The 21,641-nt window shown below is 45.0% G+C and overlaps 2 protein-coding genes across 2 annotated transcripts in view; one reads left to right on the top strand and one right to left on the bottom strand.

Annotated features, from left to right (window-relative positions):
• SLC2A9 (solute carrier family 2 member 9) overlaps positions 1–21,641 on the bottom strand; it is a 304,118-nt gene that overhangs the window by 165,851 nt on the left and 116,626 nt on the right. The window lies entirely within an intron of this gene.
• On the top strand, positions 1,863–20,967 carry OTOP1 (otopetrin 1). The gene is made up of 6 exons (XM_081925837.1): positions 1,863–2,115; positions 12,497–12,633; positions 14,416–14,474; positions 16,351–16,481; positions 17,303–18,249; positions 19,911–20,967. Exons 1-6 carry the CDS (start codon positions 2,010–2,012, stop codon positions 20,079–20,081), a joined length of 1,551 nt encoding a protein of 516 aa, XP_081781963.1. The 5' UTR covers positions 1,863–2,009; the 3' UTR covers positions 20,082–20,967.

The raw sequence follows: 21,641 nt of genomic DNA, 5'->3' as shown, positions 1-21,641 counted from the left end.
GGCGAGGCCAGGAGTGCTTTCTTCTAATTTAGACTGATATGCCACTTGCACACTGCCCAGGAGAGGCCAGACCTAGCCACTCCCACTTGTGTCTTGGTAATATTCACACTGGAATTCTGCATAGCCCTCTATATGGTGCTATCTTTGAGCTTGTAATATCGAGCTTACCACTGAGCTTCTTCCATCTTCATTGGCTTTCTGCCAGTCCTTCAATTCTGGGGGGCATCTTGGAACCACCTCATAAAAAACAGGGGCAGGGGGCTGTCTTCCTTGAGGCTAGCTTGTGCACTTGTGGAAAGCTCACTGGTTGGAGACAGGATGGAAATCTCTCCCAGCATATCTCTTTCTTTCTTAGAACTTAGTTCAGGCTAGATTGTGCTCGTAATGTGAAGAGGCGCTCAGCCGAGCAATAGTGCCTAGCTCTGACCTAGGCACTACTCTAACCTAAACACCTGCAACGAACAGACATTATTGGCATCTGTCTGTCTTGAGAGACAGTGGAGTGTGCCTCTGGGGGTGAAATCAAACTGCTGCATTAGCAGCACCAAAGTCACCTTCCCGGGATGCAAGTCTGGCCAGTGTCATCTGGTCATCATCAGTGTAATCCCAGGTGACAAGACCTCTTGGCCTCGCTGATGTGCTCCAAAGGAAACCAGAGCAATACCAGAGCAACGTTTGCCACCGGTTTGGCGGCAGAAGTTGCTGGAAGGCTCCATTCCACAGTCCTCGGGACTCCACTCTGGATTTGTGTAGGGTTTGCTCCTTAGCCCTTTCTCCTCCTGAAGATATCCCGCAAGGCAGTGGAGATTTAGGACCAGAGATTTCCTTCTCCTGGGTGGGCTCCCTTCCCAGCTTGGCAAGCCCCAACTGCCCCTCACTTCCCTCTGAAGCAGGTGCAGAAACCGCCTTCTTGACGGTTGAACCCGCTCCGGGTCTCGTCCACTCAATCTGCATGCCAGGGTTAGAGCCCCACCGGCTCCCCTCACCTGGTTTAGCCGGCCAGTGGAAGCCATTCCTGGGGTGTGGCCACTGTCGCCTGCGGACAGGTTCTAGGAGCCTCAGGTGAGAGCTGAGTGCAGGGCAGGGACCAAAGGTGGACAGCTGCCCCGGAAGGAGCAGGATGTGGCCCCGGCGCCCCCCGACACCCAGTTGGGCCCCTGGGGCGTCTCCTCCAGACAGCACCGGCTCCTGCGGCGGCAGATGCCCTTCGTTTCCCGCCTGGCCTCGGGAAGCGGGCCTCGGCTCCGCGCGCGTCGCCCTCCTGGCGGATTCCCGTCCGGCCAGTCACGGTCAGGCTGCCCCGCGGCGCTGCTCTCATCCGGCCTGGTGCCAAGCCAAGGGGGGCAGAGCCGGGCGGGGAAGTGCCCGGGGCTCCAGCCGCGCCGCCCGCCCCACCCCGTGACATCAGGACCCCTCGCAGCCCGACGGCCCCGCCGAGCCATAAAGGCTCCTCAGGCGCCAGAGCGGGACGCAGCTGAAGAGAGGCAGGGAGCCGGCTGCCTTGAGGGGAAGAAGCGGAGGGTCTCTCCAGGCGCTTCCAGCCCACCGAGAGCAACGCCGGGGCAAGAGGGGCAGCTGGTCCGTCGAGAGCCCTGACAGGTGGCGCGGCAGTCCCTCCGCGACCCGAGCCCGGCCTCGCCCGCCTCAGCGCCTCAGCCATGGCCGTCGAAGGGCGGGAGGGCAGCCTCGGAGGGTCCCCCGCGAGGGGCAAGAAGAGCGGCGCCAAGAGCAGCGCCGGCGCGGAGGGCGGCTGGGAGCTGGAGCAGGTGGCGGCGGCGGCGGCGGCGGCCGAGGGCCCTCCGCCCCCCTCGCCCCCCTCGCGGCGCGGGACCCGAGGCGGCGGGCGCCTGGCTCTGCTGCTTCGCAGGACGCCGGAGAAGAACGCCGAGATCCTGAGCAGCCAGTACGGCCTGCACCTCTTCCTGGCGGGGCTGCTGCTGCTGTTCGCGTGGGCCGTGCACGCCAAGGGCTTCTCGCAGAGCGCCGTCCTCTCCTACCTCATCACCCTCATGCTGCTGCAGATCCTCTGGATGGCCTGGTACATCTGCCGCCGCTACGCGCACCGGAGGCTCATCCAGGACAAGGACACGCACGCCGGGGCGCGCTGGCTCAAGTGTGAGTGGGGCGGGGCGGGCGGGGGGCAGGAGGCTCCCTCTCCACTCCCAGGAGGTTCGGGCAGCCCGCGCGCAAGTCCCGCTCTTGGCTGCGGCGTTTGCGCGCTCCGGACTTCGCAGAGAATGCACCGCGCGCTCTTTCCCTTGAAGTCTGCGGGACTTTAAAACGGGACTTCGCCGCCTGCTAGCCAAGGCTGCCAACAGGATTCTCTCTGCCCCACGTACTGCGGGCAGGCCGGCCGGCCGGCTGCTCTGCGGCACCGCGGAAAGGGATGCTATTTGCAGGCGCTTTATGTCACATGCAAACTCGTAACTTATTTTGCAAATGGGGGGGTGGAGTGCCCCGAAATAAATCAGGGATTGCACACAAGTAATAAAACACCCAATAGAGTGTTTCAACAGGTGAAGCTTTCCCTATAATTGTCGTTTCATACTACAAAAGGCTTACTCTATATGCCTTTAAAGCACATAAGAAGCACATTCCCCCCCCCCCGAATTCTGGACAATGTAGTTTGCTAAAGGTTGCTCGGAATTGTAACTCTGTGAGGGATAAACTACAGCGCCCAGAACTCTTTGAGGGGGGAATTATGTTGCAAATGTTCTTTAAAGTCATAGTGTTCAGGCGGCATCCGTTTAATACCTGCCTGCAGGCTGCCACATAGCTGTTAGGGGCACAATAGCCCTGCTGTCCTCCAATGCCAACCCTAAACCGTACAAAGAACAACTTTCATGAGTTGCAAATGAGTCACGTTACTGTAGGTCTTTCACCTGTTGAACTTAAGCTGGAAATACTACATTCAGTGCAAGACCAGGCCTGGTGTTTCAGATGGAGGGGACTAAAAGTGATTTAAGATTTACAACAATTTTCCTCAGATGATCATGCTTGGGAAAATTCAAATTTTAATTAGTTAAAAATCATGCAGTGTAGTCATTTGGATGTTTGGTTGGATGGTCATCTGTCTTGGATGCTTTAGCTGAGATTCCTGCATTTCAGGGGGTTGGGCTAGATGACCCTTGGGGTACCTTCCAACTCTGTGAATCTATGATTTGTTGTGGTTATTTATTAGTACCTCATAATAAGTACTATCCCCCTTATTTTTCCTTTTTGAGCAAAAAGAGATTTGAAATCCCCGCTCAGCCTTGAAACTCATCTTGTGCCCTTGGTCGGGTCACTGTCCCTTAACCTAACCTACTCACAGGCTTGTTGTGAGGATAAAATGGAAGGGGGGGGGGGAGAGAACATGTATGCTGCCTTGAGCATTTTGAACAACAACAACAAAATCCCATTTAAGTGTTTATACCAGCAGTATTCCTGACACACACACACACCAGAACCCACAGATCCTCCCATGGATGGGAAAACAACTAATCACCCCTCCCTGCAAATTGCTACTACCATCAATTTACCTTTCCTCCCATTACGACATTTCCTTAGAAAAACTCCCAACACAACAACAGATCGCACAACAACTATACTCCAACTGTGAAGTACGCTGTGAACAGTATTACTCCATCCCTGCTTTACTCAAACATCTGCTGTTGTTTAAAGCTGTCATTTTCCTCTTGGTGTCTCTCCACCTCTGCTTTAATTAAACTTCTGTTTTTGTTTAAAACAGCCAGCTTTTTCAGTGTTTCTCCCTTCTTGCTGTCCTCAAACACCCTTCTTCTTTTCAGCTGTCTCCGCACGGTGGCGCTGTGGGTTAAACCACAGAGCCTAGGGCTTGCCTATCAGAAGGTCGGCAGTTTAAATCTCCATGACGGGGTGAGCTCCCGTTGCTCGGTCCCTGCTCCTGCCAACCTAGCAGTTTGAAAGCACAAAAGTGCCAGTAGATAAATAGGTACTGCTCTGGCGGGAAGGTAAACGGCATTTCCGTGCGCTGCTCTGGTTCGCCAGAAGTGGCTTAGTCATGCTGGCCACATGACCCGGAAGCTGTACGCCAGCTTCCTCGGCCAATAAAGTGAGATGAGTGCCGCAACCCCAGAGTCATGACTGGACCTAATGGTCAGGGGTCCTTTTACCTTTTACCTTCACACAATGTGTTTCATTCCTGATCCCATGGTCTTCAACATGGAGTTCCAGATTCAATGTAGCAATTTTAAATATATATTTTATTAACAAGCAAACACCCACATAAGTACAACTTTCCAACTGAACTTAACCTTCTCTAACTAAACATGCTGACACAGGCACACCAGGTTCCACCCCACATTGTGGCTGCCTGGCGCATCACACACATGATGTCACATGGTGCTGCACAGCATGCACATGATGTCATATGGCACAATGGGCCCCGTTGGACCCTCCCGTGACTATGACGTGTCCTGTTGGGCCCTCTGAAAGGCCTGTTGGGCCTTTTGAAGGGTGCATGGGCCCTATCAGGCCTCGGCTCGCCGTGTGACGTCATGCAAGTGCCATGTTGGGTCACCCAGCGGGGCACCCACAGTGAAAATTTTGTGAGTGCCCCTATTAATCCTAAAGATACATCATGGAGTGCGTGCACAAAGGGGCTGCAGAATAAGAGAGGGGAGAAGGCATGGGCAATCTCTGTGTAAGGGAGAGTTAAGAGAGAGAGAGGAGGAAAGGGAAAGGGTGGTGGTGACAATGTGGGAACAAAGGTGGTTGCATGAAAGGAGGGAGTGGGAGGCTTGGAAATGGGGTGAAGATGAAAGCAGGGTCAAGAAAGATTCTGCAGAACAGGAGAGGATGGTGGCTTCATAACTGGGCTTAGTGAAAAGGGTGCTTAGTTGTTGCAAAGTGTGGGAGGAGAATGATGTAGGAAGTTACCGTGGGGGTGGTTTGGGCGCAAATAACACCCAGAATTATCATCATGAGATCCTCCATCAGTACCCCAGAGACGACTTCATCCATCCTGGTCAAGGATTTTGCTGGGCGACAGGGTGGTCAGTAGATCAACAGCTTCCCCAATCTGTCTCTCTGGCTCAACACCAGGTGCAGACCCTCTTAAGTCCATCCCAGTGTTAAAAGTTTCCTGCTCTTATGGACAACAGCAACACTCCCCTGAAAACCCCACTCCCCCATTCTAGGCTGGCGCAGTACTGAGAACCAGTTGGGCACAGTGAGGGAGGTCACTCCCCCAAGTCTCTGTTAAGCAGGCCAGATCAGCCCATTCATCTGCAGTCAAGTCGTGGATGCACATAGTCTTACTGTGGACTGATCTGGCATTTTGCAACAGCACCACCAGACCAGAGGGCTCAGCCAATTTGCTACCAGTGACTTTGAGAGGGGTTGGTGGGCTGGAATAAGGAACAGGGACTAAACATGTTGCTGATGGTAGTCAGCCTCTCCACTGCTTCCCACCACCAGAGAAATTTGGACAGCATCTCCACCATTCCCTGCTACCTGCTCACCCTGATGCATTAATGCACTGCCACATGCTGCTGGGAGATTAGGGCTACAGAATGTAAGCTAAGGTGCAGCAGCATGCATATCCCACACTATCGGGAAGTAGATGGTAAATCCCCCAAAACTTGTCTCCCTCTGCCTCTCACTATGGGGGAACCTGGGTGAGGGTCAGAGGCCAGTCTCCCACAGCACATGGCCTACAGCTCTATAATTGACTGACAATGTGGGGCACCCCTGCCCCTGTGGGACAACCCAAAGGGTAAAATCCCGTGGTGTTGCTCCTGGGGGGGACATGGAGCTGAGCCTGTTGTTATAGTAAGGCAGGCCCTGGAACACAACCCAGCTGTGTTTCCTATGCCAGCAATCAAGCAATATCCCACACTACAATCAGCACAAACACTCTTAGCTGCAGGCAGGTATCAGTCAGTCAAAGAAACTGATGCAGAAAAACACACACTTCCTGTCTGGGAAGGCAGACTAGGCAAAGGCCAGGATGGTGCACAATCAGCTGTTCTCTGTAGGTTTGCCACTTCCAGTGTATGAATGCCTGGACTGCATAGCAAGTATTAGCATGGGACGTGCCGAAGTCTCTTTGCAAAGTTTACACATTTTGCATTTGTCGTGTGGGGGAGGGGACTCACACACACTCTCCTTATTGTTTAGTAGTATTTGTAGAACATAATTTATAGAGAGTGCCTGATCTCAGTGAAGAGAGCTATGGATATTCCAAGGACTAGAAAACGATGCTAAAGCAAGATAAAAAAGTGTACTGGAGGGTGAAATAAAGCTCAGGGCAGGATACCTGTAACCCAATGTAGAAACAAATCAGTCATCAATCAAATTCTTCATGTCACTCATTGGCTAAAAACCACTGAAAGGTGAATGAACACTTTCCTTCATAACTTTCCTTCTAGGAGAGCTAAGAAAATAAAGAGAACTCAGGAGTCCTTGCATGCACTGATCTTGGTGCAATTGCAGCATTATAATCTGCCCACAGTTTCATCGTGTGCATGTTTATTCTGAACTAGATATGCAGCCCATCATATCCAGTGGAACATGAGTCAGCACCACTGATTTAAACAGTATTTACTTTCAAGTAGGTATGGCTAGGACTGCAGCCTTATTCCACAAATGTATGCATAGAACTGTACTCTTGCACCCTAGTTCTAACCAAGTTAACATTGAGTTCAGCATCAACTCAAATTAATCAGTAATTATGCAGTAAGTATGCACAGGACGGGACGCGGGTGGCGCTGTGGGTTAAACCACAGAGCCTAGGACTTGCCGATCAGAGGGTCGGTGGTTCGAATCCCCGTGATGGGGTGAGCTCCCATTGCTCGTTCCCTGCTCCTGCCAACCTAGCAGTTCGAAAGCACATTGAAGTGCAAGTAGATAAATAGGTACTGCTCCGGCAGGAAGGTAAACAGCGTTTCCGTGCGCTGCTCTGGTTTGCCAGAAGCAGCTTAGTCATGCTGGCCACATGACCTGGAAGCTCCCTCGGCCAATAAAGCGAGATGAGCGCCGCAACCCCAGAGTTGGCCACTACTGGACCTAATGGTCAGGGGTCTTGACCCCTTTACCTTTATGCACAGCAGAATATTCTATGTTCCAGTCTTATTAGGATTGCTTTAAACTGGAAAAAAACAGGCTTGGAAAGAGCATTTGAGAATATATCACATTTGCAGTCCAGTCTATGCATGATAAGTAAGCTACACTGATACCAATGGTTATTATGTCCTGTGTTTGCTAATTTGTATAGCAAATATTTGTACTGATTTACTTACTGTAAGGAACTATATACAGTATATATACAGTAAGTAAATTACACACACACATAGACACATGATATATACGTGATATATATTACAGATGTTAAATTATTAGGTCAGGATGTTGGAAAGATAGGAATTTTGCAGAACTAGACAGCATCTTAAAAAGTAGAGACATCACCTTGCCAACAAAGGTCTGTATAGTTAAAGCTATGGTTTTCCCAGTAGTGATGTATGGAAGTGAGAGCTGGACCATAAAGAAGGCTGATCGCTGAAGAATTGATGCTTTTGAATTATGGTGCTGGAGGAGACTCTTGAGAGTCCCATGGACTGCAAGAAGATCAAACCTATCCATTCTTAAGGAAATCAGCCCTGAGTGCTCACTGGAAGGACAGATCATGAAGCTGAGGTTCCAATACTTTGGCCACCTCATGAGAAGAGAAGACTCCCTGGGAAAGACCCTGATGTTGGGAAAGATGGAGGGCACAAGGAGAAGGGGACGACGGAGGATGAGATGGTGGGACAGTGTTCTTGAAGCTACCAGCATGAGTTTGACCAAACTGTGGGAGGCAGTGGAAGACAGGAGGGACTGGCGTGCTCTGGTCCAGGGGGTCACAAAGAGGCGGACACGACTAAATGACTAAACAACAACAACAGGCACATAAGTGTCTAAAAAGAGATACAGGTTGCTGCTATCTGCCTTGATCACAGGAAGGCCCATCCACTTCAATTTGTCAACATGTTTTTAAAAGTATTTCTCTTTCTCCATGAGAGCTTGAATCATATTTATTGTTGAGTAAATGTGTTTAGGTCAGGATGAAACAGCACAGACCTATCTTATGTCTACTCAAATATACGTCCTATTGAATTCAGGGGGCTTACTACCAGGAAAGTGAGGTTAGGACTGTGTAGCCCATGTCCTTAACCCCAGGAAGCACCCACTTTATCTTTCAAAAAATTCCGAGAGTTATAAAAGTAAAATAAGGAAACCCATTGCAAAACGTAGCAGAAAGAAAGCAAAGGTTTCTTTCTTTGAGGAAGGTTATTCTTGCTGCGTTGTAAAATGTAATAGAATGAGCCAGCAGAAATAAATATCTGGGGGGCAAACCATAATTAGGATCTTCCATGACAGTCAGTTGCTCCTTGGGTCTCCTTTGAAGATCAGCACTGGGGAAGGGGGTTTAACCCTTTCCTCCTATGCCCTTTGCCATGCTGTAAATTACTCGGAAGCTGCCATTAGCCTGGGGAGGGCGGGGGGGGGGGCTGGAAAGGTACAAGTGCAGGAAGTTGAGCAGGCCAAACAAGTTTTGCTTAACAGTATTTCTTCCTTTAGCATGGAATGACAGGTTTCTGGCGATGCACAGATGCGTGCTAGGGATAATACTTACATAAGCAAGTCCTAATTTCTTCTAAGGCATTGACTCATACACAAAGAAGCTGTAAACTAATGGCTGAAAATCAAAAGATGATATGGGGAAGTTATTCCTGCTTCAAAATATATGCCTTTTTGAAATTTCTTACTGCAGTTGCTACCAGTATAGTGCTGGGTTCCCAAAATGGTACAGCCATGTGTTTATAGTCCCCAGAAAAATACAACTATTCTAACCCGTAGGCATCTTTTCCCATTCAGCGAGTGTGTAGCCCATGGGGTGTAAGTGAGCAGAGGGTTTAACTAGGATTGGGGAGACCCAGGTTCAAATCCCCACATGGTTATGTTGTTTGCTGGGGTGATGCTGAACCACGTCACCTGCCTCACAGAGCTGCAGGGACAATAGTGGGGGGGGGGACACAGCACCTTGAGTTCCTTGGAGGAAAGGTGGTAAATAAATAATAAAATGGATTGTTATCCTAATGCAGGGAGAAGAAAGAGTCCCAATTGTTAGAGACCCCCTGTCCTTGCAGAAAAATAGTGGCAGCAGTTTGGGCTACCCCCCTCTCCCCTAGCCAATGGCTGGCCAAGCCAGGGGATTTGGATAGCTGAGGAGAAACCAGCTGAGATCAAGCCTCACAATCTCTAGCTCCAAGACTGAGTTTGGCTGAAAGTGCTCAGCCGGTCTTCATGGCTCATATCTTCCAAATGCAGTCTGATCCTCCTCAGTAGATTTGGTGTGGAGGAAGAGTAAGCAGGATCACCAGCCCCAGAGATTGCAGGGGCTGGATTGCCTTGAGCTCTAGGGCAAGTCGGCCCATATTCTTTCCCTGAGCCATACATTTAGCTCCATGATTTCAGGAGTAGAGATGGAGTGAAATATCTTGGTCCCACTTCACTGAGATCCAAAAGCCACCCTTCTTATTTACCTTGACCTCTGCTGGATGGGAGTAGAAATAATTTTTTCACTCCCCAACCCCGGAGGTCAAGGTAAGGGGTGCCGAATGTGTCTGTTGAGTAGAAAGGGGAACTCTGCTTCTGGATGTTCTGGCTGGAGGCGAACACAGGATGTGGCATTCCTTTGCACCCATTCAAGCCAATCCTCTGTTTGATGTTCAGGGAGCATGGATTGGCTGTAAATTTAACTAATCCCCACTCCTAAAGTGTCAGTAGTGAATGTGTGACAAAGGCGGACACTGGTTCTAGCTGTTAAGATTGAAGGAGTGTTTAGCCAAGGAATATATTATTATCTTCCTATCATTTATTAAATGTCTATACCACCTTTCATCTGAGGATCACAGAGCAGTTTACAATATGGTGTGGATTGTGGGATTTTCACATCAATTAGCTGGAGGGCTACTTTGTCTTTGTTTTCAAGTTCTAAGAGTGGGGTGGAGGTTGCTGTTGGAAGTTTATGTTTGGAGTCTTGAGACCTAGCGCCTATAAGAACTTTTTGGCGATGACAAGTGTTAGCAATCTGCCCTTCCTGTATTTGTTCAGTGTTCCTTTTAAAACTAGATGTCTCCCTGCTGGTGCTTAATATTTTAATTTGTTTTAGTAATTTTAGTATTTTGGTAATTTTAATCTGTTTTGGTATTCAAACCTTTGCATGCTTTTAAGTGCTCTTGTAATTTTGTTCTTGATTTTCTTGATTTATCCTTTTGAAAGCTGCTTTGTAAAACCCCTCAATCAAGCAGTGTAGAAATTTTATGAAATTAAATAAATAAATACATAATACACTATGTTGCTGTTGGAGTACTGTGGTTGAGTACAGAGTTTGTCTGATCTATTGTGATGGAAATATGCAGGGAAGATGAGAAGTGGGGAACTGGTTTTTTGGTGGGGGTAGGGCTCCCGGTGGGGAGGTAAACGGCGTTTCCGTGCGCTGCTCTGGTTCACCAGAAGCGGCTTAGTCATGCTGGCCACATGACCCGGAAGCTGTCTGCGGACAAATGCCAGCTCCCTCGGCCAATAAAACGAGATGAGCGCTGCAACCCCAGAGTCGGCCAAGACTGGACCTTTACCTAGGGCTCCATTGAAGTCAATGGGTGGTTTTTTGTTTCTGCCACCTCTTAAATTGGCATAATGTTGTATCAAAGGCAAAAACACTATTGGGGGGCATATAGGATGTGGTGTTTGTTTGTTTCTCACCCCTGTTTTGGTCTCTCCATCAGCAGAGTTTTGCTGGTGGTACAGAGGTGTACAGCAAGTCTTTCCCCATATCCTAAAATCCCCCAGTGCAAGTACAAGTCCTGATTAATATATTTACAATGCATGCTTGCTGATAAGTAAATTTCACTGTGTTTATTGTGACTAACATCCAGGTAACTGCACAGGATTGTGGGTGGTAGCCAACAAAGAAGCTCTATTTGCTAAAGGACTTCTGGCTTAATTTGTCCTCAATTTGTAATCCATCATACATTTACTCCTGGGTAATTATGTTAATCTTATGAAAATGAGTTGTGGATTTAAATTTGGTTTACTTCATTTTCTAGCTCTCCTGATCCTAAGAGACTGGAGCGATTGATAAGTTTTAAAATATAGAGTAATCAGGGCTGTCTTTAGTAGATGCGGCGCCGGGGTGCAAATATCCAAAATAATAGCCAAGGATAGTGTTGGGGTGGCTGTAGCTGCACACTGTCAGCCATGGGGGAGGGGGTACAACTCTCCCCCATGCTGCTGCAGGAGAGTGATCGCCACAGAGGCTTGGGAGGGAAGCTGTGCGCCCACCAGCCATATGGTTGGCGGGGCGCAGCTGGCAGGCATGCAGAGAAAGGGGAGGCCACTGGCAAAGCCGTGCAGCTCCCTCCTTGCTGGGGCACCCCTGAGAGGCCGGCGCCCTGGCGCAACGCACCACTAAGTCCTATGGGAAAGACGGCTCTGAGAGCAATAAACCAGCAGTTCCCAACTTCTTTTCCCCTGCATGGTGGCCTACAAGTCCTAATTTACATAATATGGTGACCCATTGATTTATTATCACATTAATTTTGGACCTTAGTACTTTCCCAGTTTTAATGGCAAGTTTGCCTATTTTATAATCATTGCTTGATGCATCCAAGCAAACATTTACCTAACACCAATGAGCACCTTGTGGCAAATGGTGACTGGATCTCCCACCAGCTGCCAGAGAGAAGTTCCCAAGTGCTAAACTAGAAAGTTTGAGCCTTTCCAATGTTTGAATGCTAGTGCTAACACAATATTAAAATAAGCCAACAAAACAAAAGTTGTAAGGGGTATTCGTCATACCAGTTGACGATTGCAAGCAATAATTATTTTGAATTTAAAGGCAAATTTGCAGGTGTTTGGCATGCATGGGACCATAAAAGCACACAAGTTTTGAGGCCCGGAAGGGGCGGAATGGGGGGCAGGGTGGGGCAGGTGCGGAAGCAGAAGGGGGCAGGCTTCAGCACACCCCACCAAGGTGTGCAGTGCCTTGGAATGGAACCCCCGCGCAAAGGGGGAGTTGCCTGTACATAAGCAACCACAACCTACTTGCACAGACTTTGCAATCCACCCGCAGGTGCTCTAAATAACAATAACAGAATTAAAGCCCCTTACTGCCTGCAGTGCCACTACCCATTAATGGTTCAGAGTTTAATGAGGCAGCAGGAAAGAGAGTTTACTTATTTTTTTTTTTTAAAAAAATGTATACTGCTGTAGTATTAAGAAATCAAAGCAGTTTATAGCAATAAAAACATAAAACCACGTCATAAAATGTTAAAAACACAGGGTCCACAGGCGTGAGAGGTTTATTTCTTTACATTTTCACTATCTTCACATTAATTTTCCTATTAGTGTTTTTCTTCTTATTTGTTATCTGTCGCATATAAATATGTTGCCCTCATAATGACATTTCATAATATTTTTAATTTTCTTTCAGGTGCAATTACTTTGTTTGCAGCGATTACTTTAATTATGGACTCTTTCAAAATTGGATACTTTGTTGGATATTCAGATTGCTTATCAGTCACGGAAGGTATTTTTCCTGCCACACATGCAGTACATACACTGCTGCAGGTAAAACCATTGGTTTTTTATTATTATTCCTATCTGTGTGCTTGTGTTTTTCAGATAGTGCAGCACAATCCCAAAGTAAAGCAAAAAACCCCACCATCTTCAAGTCTTGTTCAATATTCACCATGTGATAAATAGCAAAAGCCAGGCTAGAACTATTAAGAATTATGAAGAGATAGGCAGAGAAAGCTGGAAGCTCCTGCGTCCTTGTTTGTTTGACCACGATTCCCTCCAGTTCCCTCTGTTTGATTCTAGGGAGGTTTCAGAATTTTCCGCCATCAGAATCTGGCTTAAACATGGTTACTTTTGAACATGATGAATGCAACATGCTCTCAGGTTCACGGGGCTGCCATTTAAACAGAATATGTTTGGTTATCAATGCCTCTTGTGCAAGCGAATCAACATTATACTGTGTCGGGTGGGTACGTAAACACAAATCTCCCGCACTTACAAATGTACACATAAAAATGCAATAATGGATTAAACATACACGCTGAATGTTAGCTATGTCTCAAATGTTGCCTCGGATGAAAACTGTTATAAATCTCTTTAATTAAAGCCAAGTAATTATGCTGCATTAATCTTCTTTCTAAATGGGGGACAATTTAATAACTATTTTGCCACCGCTGCCTAAGACATTGTCTCATTGGCTCAGTTGACTGGCCCTTCTAATCTTCTCTTCCTTCAAAGGACATAAGTCCCTTTCAAACAGCACAAAGACAGCTATGAAATACTAGCCTGTCAGGGAAATTTTTAAAATGAAATTTATGGTGAAAAGTCATTTACTATATTTTTCTGGTTCTAGGCCCTTGCTAGCTTGACAGTGACTAGTACATTTGGATTCAAAACGTTTTACACACGGAGAAACCTTTAATTTGACAAAGTAATATTTAGCAATGAAGCAGAAAATGGCAACTGGCCAGATTTCCCAGCAAACAGAGTGGAGTAATGGTCTCCTGCTTCAGACAGAGAGCCAGTTTGTTTCTTGCCCTTCTGTATATGCAGTTTGTGGAGAACAACACAAATATCCTTTCCTTCTGTATGCAGTCAACCTTGAAGCAGAGAGGTAACCTAAGCCCCTCCGTATATACTGTAGAGCTGCACGGAGGAAGGGGGGAGAGATACAACCATATATAATTGCCACATAATACACCTCTTGCAAATACTGCAACCTCACAGTGAAGGGCATGATCTAAGAACCTGAAGCAAGGAGAATAACACTCCTATTACTGGTTTGGGTCTGAAACAGCTAAACTAAACAAAGGCTCCCAGTCTTCCCCCAAACCCCTTTTGTAACTGCAATGCTTCCCATGGCCCTTTAGTCTCAGTCTTTTGTTGCTTGTTTTTCTCAGCCTTAAAATGATCAAACAAAATAAATTACAGAGCACACATCTGGTTATACAGCATATATAACCAGAAGACTCAGGAGGGAACCCAGTGTATGCATCCTTGTACTTGACCCTCAGTTTGGTACTGTCTATTTGAAGTGGCTAGGAGGAGTTGAATTAATACAAAACATTGTCTTTATATAGCAAAGAATTTGAATAATGTGACCCAACTCACGTGTTGACAGAATGTGTGAGCAGTTCATCTGCATAGGGCTTAAGTAAAATGTCCTGTCGTTGGGTTAGCTGCAGTGAGCTGCTTTACACCTAAGTAAATCTGGATTCCTGTGATCTCTTGCACATTTTTCTTTGGTGTTCATCCCTGACATATCTTATTTGTTCATAGCAAGTAGTACCACTTTCCCAAATGACCCAATTATTTTTTCATATATGTTTTCAGGTATACTTCTTATGGTCCCATGCAAAGGATATTATCCAATCCTTCAAAATGCTGGAGAGGTAAAATGAATATAATCTTCCTTATATTTTTAACCTGGGAAATATCAGTGAGAAACTACTGGTACTGAAAATGTTTATATTAATGTTTAGGAAAGAATAGTTTACATCTCTGTTTTGATTTTTAAAAAATAAAATTACAGCATCCTCAGTTGGAAGGACCCCCAGAAACCTAATATTTGTATGCCAGCAGTTGTCCATTCTCGTTTCCTGAAGTGGTCCTTCCATGGGAGACAGAGGCTGCTGCTTCATCTCTCCCTTGGTCCCCTGAAGAACTTGCCTTGATTCTGTTGCACTGTGATCGCGTTTCTGCCCTTTGTTTCTCTTGTTCTTTTTCTTTTTTAAAACATCCCTTACTCCAAATAAAGCTTTGTTGTAATTCATGCTGCCTCATGCAGGAAGCTTCACTATAACCCTCTTCTGCACCGGTGCTGTCGATTCCCAGTTCTGAGGATGTTCTCCACTCTGTGGGGACTTCTAAATACCATGGAGTATCACTGTAAGCAAGAAAGTGTTCAAGCACTTAGGAAGAAAACACAGAAATAGGTTGCAGCGGTGTGTGCTTGCTGCACAAATTATAGTCACACACCACTGGGCAGTTCTAAATTTCCCTTTTAAAAACTGTGCTATTTACAACTCTATGAGGGGTCAGAATGTTCTCTAATTCTGGTGACAGATGGAAACTGTTGTAGTAATTTCCTTCTCCCCTGGAAATTATGGGGGCCATTTGTCCTTCCAATAATTGCAATTTGTATGAGGTTCTGGGGAAGACTGGTGCATTTCAGAATGTTGAGCACTTCTCCAAAGCTCACAGGATACCTTTTCAGACAGCAGCACTTCAGCTCAGGTTGAAAGGCAGAATCTCAGACCCTAATAGTGCAATCCAGCATCATAGGCGTGCTTTTGTGTACCAGTATTCTTCTGAATAGTTGTTGAAACTGGCAGGCCTTTTGCAATCTTCTTAACACCAGCATACCAATGATAAGAGTAAGCATTCCTTCCCACCTATGAAACACCAAAATCCCTTATTATTATCTCAGCAAAGCACTATATTTATTTCTCTGGCATAATACTGAACCCTGTCCTTTAACTACCATCTGCGAGCAGGCATGCTGACATCTCTGAAAACTAGTACTGAAGTGTGAGTTAGTATATTTTCTGCTCCATCTGTCCTCAAAGACTTGAACAGGTTATATAACATTTTAATTTTGGTTAGGTGTGTGGAGCTGTACCATGTAGAGCAGGCGGCTTCCTCAAACTCAGCCCTCCAGATGTTTTTGGCCTACAACTCCCATGATCCCTAGCTATCAGGACCAGTGGTCAGGGATGATGGGGATTGTAGTCTCAGAACATCTGGAGGGCTGAGTTAGAGGAAGCCTGATGTAAAGAATGGCATGCTTTGATTGGAGACACAGTAAACAAGGATTAGGGGCAGGAGCTATCTCCCAACTTTCATAGGTTTTTTTTAATTAAATGAGGACTAAAAAAACCCCTCTCTCCTTGGAGAGTTACTGTGTATTACAAAGTTATTTCAGCTTCATACCAGTTAATTGTCCTAGCTGCTCTCATGAGTCCTGGGAATTGTAGTTTGCTGATGAGAACCTGCTGTCAAATATCCCTAGGATATTTAAATTCTCACAGGCCACCTATATGCGACTTTTAGTGATGTGCAAATCTGTAATAGGTGGAGAGGTATAATTTGAAGCCATACTATTTTCTATGTTACATCATGTAAACAGGGAAAGATTGGTGAAACACATAGACTGTAGTGTTCCTTATGTGTTCACCAATAATAAATACTGGAAAATAAAATACCGTACTTCACTGATATGTTTTATACACTGTTGTCAATAACTTATTTGCTTTATTAATTTTCTAGGTTTGGAGTGATCCATTCTGTATTTACAAATTTGCTTTTGTGGACAAATGGTGTTTTAACAGAATCAAAGCATCAACTTAATGAACACAAGGAAAGGTTAATCACTCTTGGATTTGGAAACATAACAATAGGTAAGATAAATTTTTTGCTATCCTGTTTTTTAATTAGCTAGAGACCAGGAATGATAGAAAGGGGACAAAATATAGACTTTTGCAAGTATTGCTTGTTGTTATGATCATCTAGCCCCTAATTTCTCTTCTCTACATTGGCTGCCCCTCTCCAATTCTGTTTTAAAGTCTTGTAGTTTGTGTCCTTTAGTGAGTTTCTGGAGCACCACCTCAGTATCTTGTGCATCAATGAAACTATTATCCCTAGTATCAGGTGTTCCCCTGTCATCTGTAATATAGTCTCCCTCCCCCTCAGGATTGAGTTTAAAGCTCTCCTGATCAGGTTTGCAAGACTCTTGGCAAACATGTTCTTGTCAATTGCTGTGAGGTTGCAACCCATCTCTTGCCAGAAGTCCTTCCTCAAGGAGTAAAAGGCCATGCTCCAGGAAACCAAACCTTTCCTGATGAGACCACCTGCACAGCCAGTGGCTTGCTTCCAGTATTTCACTGTCTCTTCCTGGGCCAAAACCTTTAACAGGAAGGAGTGATAACCCCCCCCCCCCGGAACTGCACCCATCATGTTTAAAACATGTAACCATTTCAATATTGGTTCAAAATTTTCAATATTGGTGCAAAAATGTGTTTATGTATCTCTCACTGAACTCAATGAGCTTCATCATGCCTTGATCATTGCCATTTTTGTGTTCTGCCTTTATAAACTTGGTATTTGCTTTATCTAAGTAGCTGTCCCTTTTGTAAAGCTGATATTTCACAATTTGTTTAGGTAAAATTAATATTTATAATGTGATGCCATCTCATGTCTTGGTCTCACTCTTTCTTTTTAGAATTGGATGATCACGAGCCACAGTGTAACTGTACCACAACAGTCCTCTGCTCCATATTTTCCCAAGGAATATATTACCTGTACCCCTTCAACATTGAGTATCACATTATGGCATCCACAATGCTCTATGTGCTATGGAAGAATATTGGACGCAAAGTTGAACACCTTCAGCAACACAAGATAACATTCAAGTTTCAAGGGAAAACATTGGGTGCCATTTTAGGACTGATTGTGTTCACCACAACAATAGCAATTGTTGTTGTCTATTTGTTTCAGATTGGGCGTTCAAAAATAAAGAGCGAAATCGCACTTATTATGTTTTATTTGTATAGTATTGCAGTACTGGCACTGATGTGTGCAGCTGGGATAGTCGCTCTTCTGATTTACCGGCTTGAAGAAAAATCCTTGGATGTTTCCAAAAACCCAGCTAGGAAACTTGATGCAGACTTGCTGGTTGGAGCTGCCTCAGGATCCTGGCTTCTGTCTTGGGGTTCCATCCTTGCAATTATTTGTGCTGATTCTCACCCTGCATATACATGGTATAATCTGCCCTTCTCCATACTTGTTATATTTGAGAAATATATCCAGAACCTCTTTATAATTGAATCCATACACCGTGAGCATGAAAAGGTTAATGATGACATTAAAACAATTCGCATACTAACTGTGTCCAATGGAAATACTCTTTCACCTGCACCTTCTTACAAAGAAATATATAATGGAATAGATGGCATTCAAAATGGAGAGTCACCATACATGTTTAATGGAAATAATATTCTGCCTGAGAGCAGTGGAAGTGATGCTCTAGATGAAGACAAAAGTCAAGGCAACACCCCAGTCACTCCCTCCACCTCTGATTTCTCACTGTATAGCAAAAATTCTTCTGTCAACAACAAAAGAAACATCCTGAAGAATATTGCTGCATTTTTGTTCCTATGTAATCTTTCGGTAAGTTATTATGCAAAAATAATGGCAATTATTCCAGTCTTGCCAACTGACTAGAAACAAACGAAAGCTAGTTTAGCAGCACTTTGATCTGTAGAGATGATCAAAGAGATGACCCTAGTCGCCAAGCACTATCAAAAGCCCAGCTGCAGAGACCAGTTGAGGCATTGCTAACCCTGCCTCCCACTGCCTATTTTCCTTGAAAACACCAATCAAACAAGGTCGAGCAAATTATTTAAAGTTTAATCCCTGTGGAAGCTGAAGGCTTTGTTGAAAAATGTATTGATTAACTCACCGATAAATCATATTGAAATGGGATGTGATGTGCTCAAGCACAGGTTACACATTTCACCTCAGTGCCAAACGCAAGTGAAGAAGTCACATTTCAGTTTCGCAGTCTTTGTTATTAAGTCACATTGAAATTTTTGGAAGCCTTTTCCTTGATTACATACATTGGTTTTTTATAATTTTTTCAACTGGGCTTTAATGTAATATGTGCTTTTAATCAGTGGTAATAAAATGCAGGAAGTCTGAAATCAACTTACGGTGCTCAGTGCAAGCTGTGCTGCTTTTGGCAGTGACCAGGACCACTCAGTATCTCCAAGCAGCTTCAGAGGAACAGTTGGGAACTTACCTTAACCTGCCCTACCCTGATTAACCTTTCTCACACTTGGCATCATATGATGTCAGGCAATTGATATGTGAGCAGCCTTGCAGAGTTGGGTCACTTTGGGATTTGCCCTATGGCCAAAAGTGGTTCCCACCCTGGTTTATAGGATCCAGCATTAGGGAATGGCTAGTCTCATACCAGCACTAGATTAGATCAGCTCATGTGCCAGTGCTTACTCCAGAATCAATGTGTAAATTGCTATATGAAGGAGAGAGACACAACTGAAAGCTGAAAGGGAAAAGGAAAAACTGATCATCATGGCAGCATATTTATAGCATATTATTTATGAAGAAGCATTATGGATCCTCAGGCTTCCTACTGAAGAAAGTGTTTTGGGATTGGCCTGATAATTCTTGAGAGGTGGTCTGGGTCTGAGTTTGGTGTGGTTATGTCCACACCAGTATCCCTTGCTGTGGTTTGCAGCTCCTCAGTTTGCCCTTGGCTATCTCCTTCAGGATACTGGTGCTAACCTTTGGGCATTGTCCATTCTTCGGACTCCTAGCAGCTGTCACTTCCGAATGTGGCCTAGAGACATTTATCTACGAATTTCCCCTAGCTGTACTCCTGGCCAAAGCGCGGTCACCTAGAACTGGCCCCAGAGTTGGTATTGCATAAACTACTCCACAGCACAGACAGAATGTAAAGCAAACTGTTCTGAAGAATCCTCCCTGGGGTAAATTTTACCCTGGAGCCAAACACTCTAAACTGAATAATGATCACCTCTTTCCTTTGGTCATGCGAACAGATCCAAATTGGTCCAGTTTTAAAAAGCAAATTGAGAGGAAGCTAGGCAAGGTTACTTTGAGGCAAAAGTCCTTGGCACAGGCCAACCAGAATTCTATGAGCATATCAGTTTAATCAAAAGTAAAAAATGTGAAATTCTGCAACTGAAATTTGAGTCTGATTTTGAATGAATAGTCTTAAAATTGTTTCCTGTATAACCTCATGGGGATGTTAACATTTATATTTATTTTCCTTTCATTCTTATTCATAGCTTTGGATTCCACCAGCTTTTGGCTGCCGCCCTGAGTATGACAATGGACTGGAAGAAATGGTTTTTGGATTTGAGCCTTGGATCACAGTGGTGAACCTTGCAATGCCTTTTTCCATTTTCTATCGGATGCACTCAGCTGCTTCCCTTTTTGAAGTCATTTGCAAAACATGAATTTCATTTTTTTTAAAAAACAGTGATGGATGGATGGATGGCTAAAGAACATGAATGCAGCAGCCAAGGTTTGGCCAAAGTAGAGCGTGCAGTTTGAATGAAAAGATAATGAAGAAGATACAGACAATTGACAAGTGCCATATTTTGAAGAGCAAAAAAGAGGACACATTTGCCGACTTCTACTTTTAACCATGGATCACTATGACGACTCTACCCATGAAAAAGAGGGTGTGTCCTGGAAAAAGAGGATATGGGGCAACCCAAGCTGGAACTCCTAATACCTCATCAGTCCCTCCTGCCACAACAATGTAGACAAGAATTTAATACATTGTCTATATGACGAAGTCAATGAAAATAAGACTGAACCTTTCCCTGGCTATTTTTCTCCCCTGTTAGAAAATAAAACACATTACCAATTCAATGTATATAGACACATTTTTCTCTGAGTTCTTAGAGATTTGTAATCATCATCATCATCTTCATCATCATCTAGCCATGGACATAGCCAGGGGGGCAGCTGCCTCCCTAATCAAGTAAAAAAATAAAAATACTTAACTAAAAGTAGAAATTGTAGAAAGATTTTGACAGATTTTTCTGAGCACTTGGGGTCAAAAGAAAGTAATTTAAAACAACTGTTGTTGAGACATTTCATTTTGAATCTGCTAGACAGAGCCAGACAGAGGATGATGACAAGGGGGTGTTTCCCCCCCCCCCGAACATAAATCCTGGCTAAGCTCATGAATCTAGCCACATTTAATCACATTTAAGTTTTGCTGATTGCAATGGCGGGAGAGCACGTGCACCAGTGGGACTAAAAAAATGTCTGGATTGGTTGAGCAGACAATTTGATGTTTGAAAAATAGGAGAACAATGTTATGTTAACATTTCACAAGACAGACATGGCTAGATACTGGATGCCACAATTGCTTTGTAATTGTTATATGTATTTTTGTATTTTGTTATATGTATTTTTGTATTTTGTGTGAACTTACTAAATAATGAAAGCTAATTTCCTTAAGAGTTGAGAATTTCATTTTGCCAAAACAAAGCTGATGTTGTAAAGTCTGGTTGAAAGATTAGATTGTGGCAGTGTTAGCCCTGCAAGTCAAAATACTCCAGGATGGCCACACTCTTCTTGACAGAGGACGCTTCTCTATGCAAAGGGCTGTCTGATCCAAGTTGGGTTTGAAGATAAGGAACCATTAAGGAGCCCATATTTATTTCTTCTGATCCAACCTTTCATAAAAGTATCGTCTCTCAAACTCACATCAATAAAAATGAAAGACACACCCCTGCCCAGACAGGCACTGGGAGGACACTGGATGCGCAGAGATGGGAAGTGGAATGGAGGGATAAGGGAAATTGGGTTTGGAAGGCCAGAATCAAGTGCTAAGCTATACGCAGACACTTCTGTTTGGACCAGGCTGATCTTCTTTTGCTTGAATAGCAGTTGGTGGCCCTTCTTATCCTTTGGCCAATGGATTGGGGGGGGGGACATTATCTTTCTCCACTCCCTCTGGCTTCTGCAGTCTCAGGGCTACTGACAATGGGAGCAGAGTT

Source organism: Podarcis melisellensis, assembly GCF_964234715.1.
Source record: "Podarcis melisellensis genome assembly, chromosome: 9".
NCBI classification, from domain to species: Eukaryota; Metazoa; Chordata; class Lepidosauria; order Squamata; family Lacertidae; genus Podarcis; species Podarcis melisellensis.
Note: the sequence above shows the minus strand (reverse complement) of the source record. Positions and strands in the feature narration are given on the sequence as shown.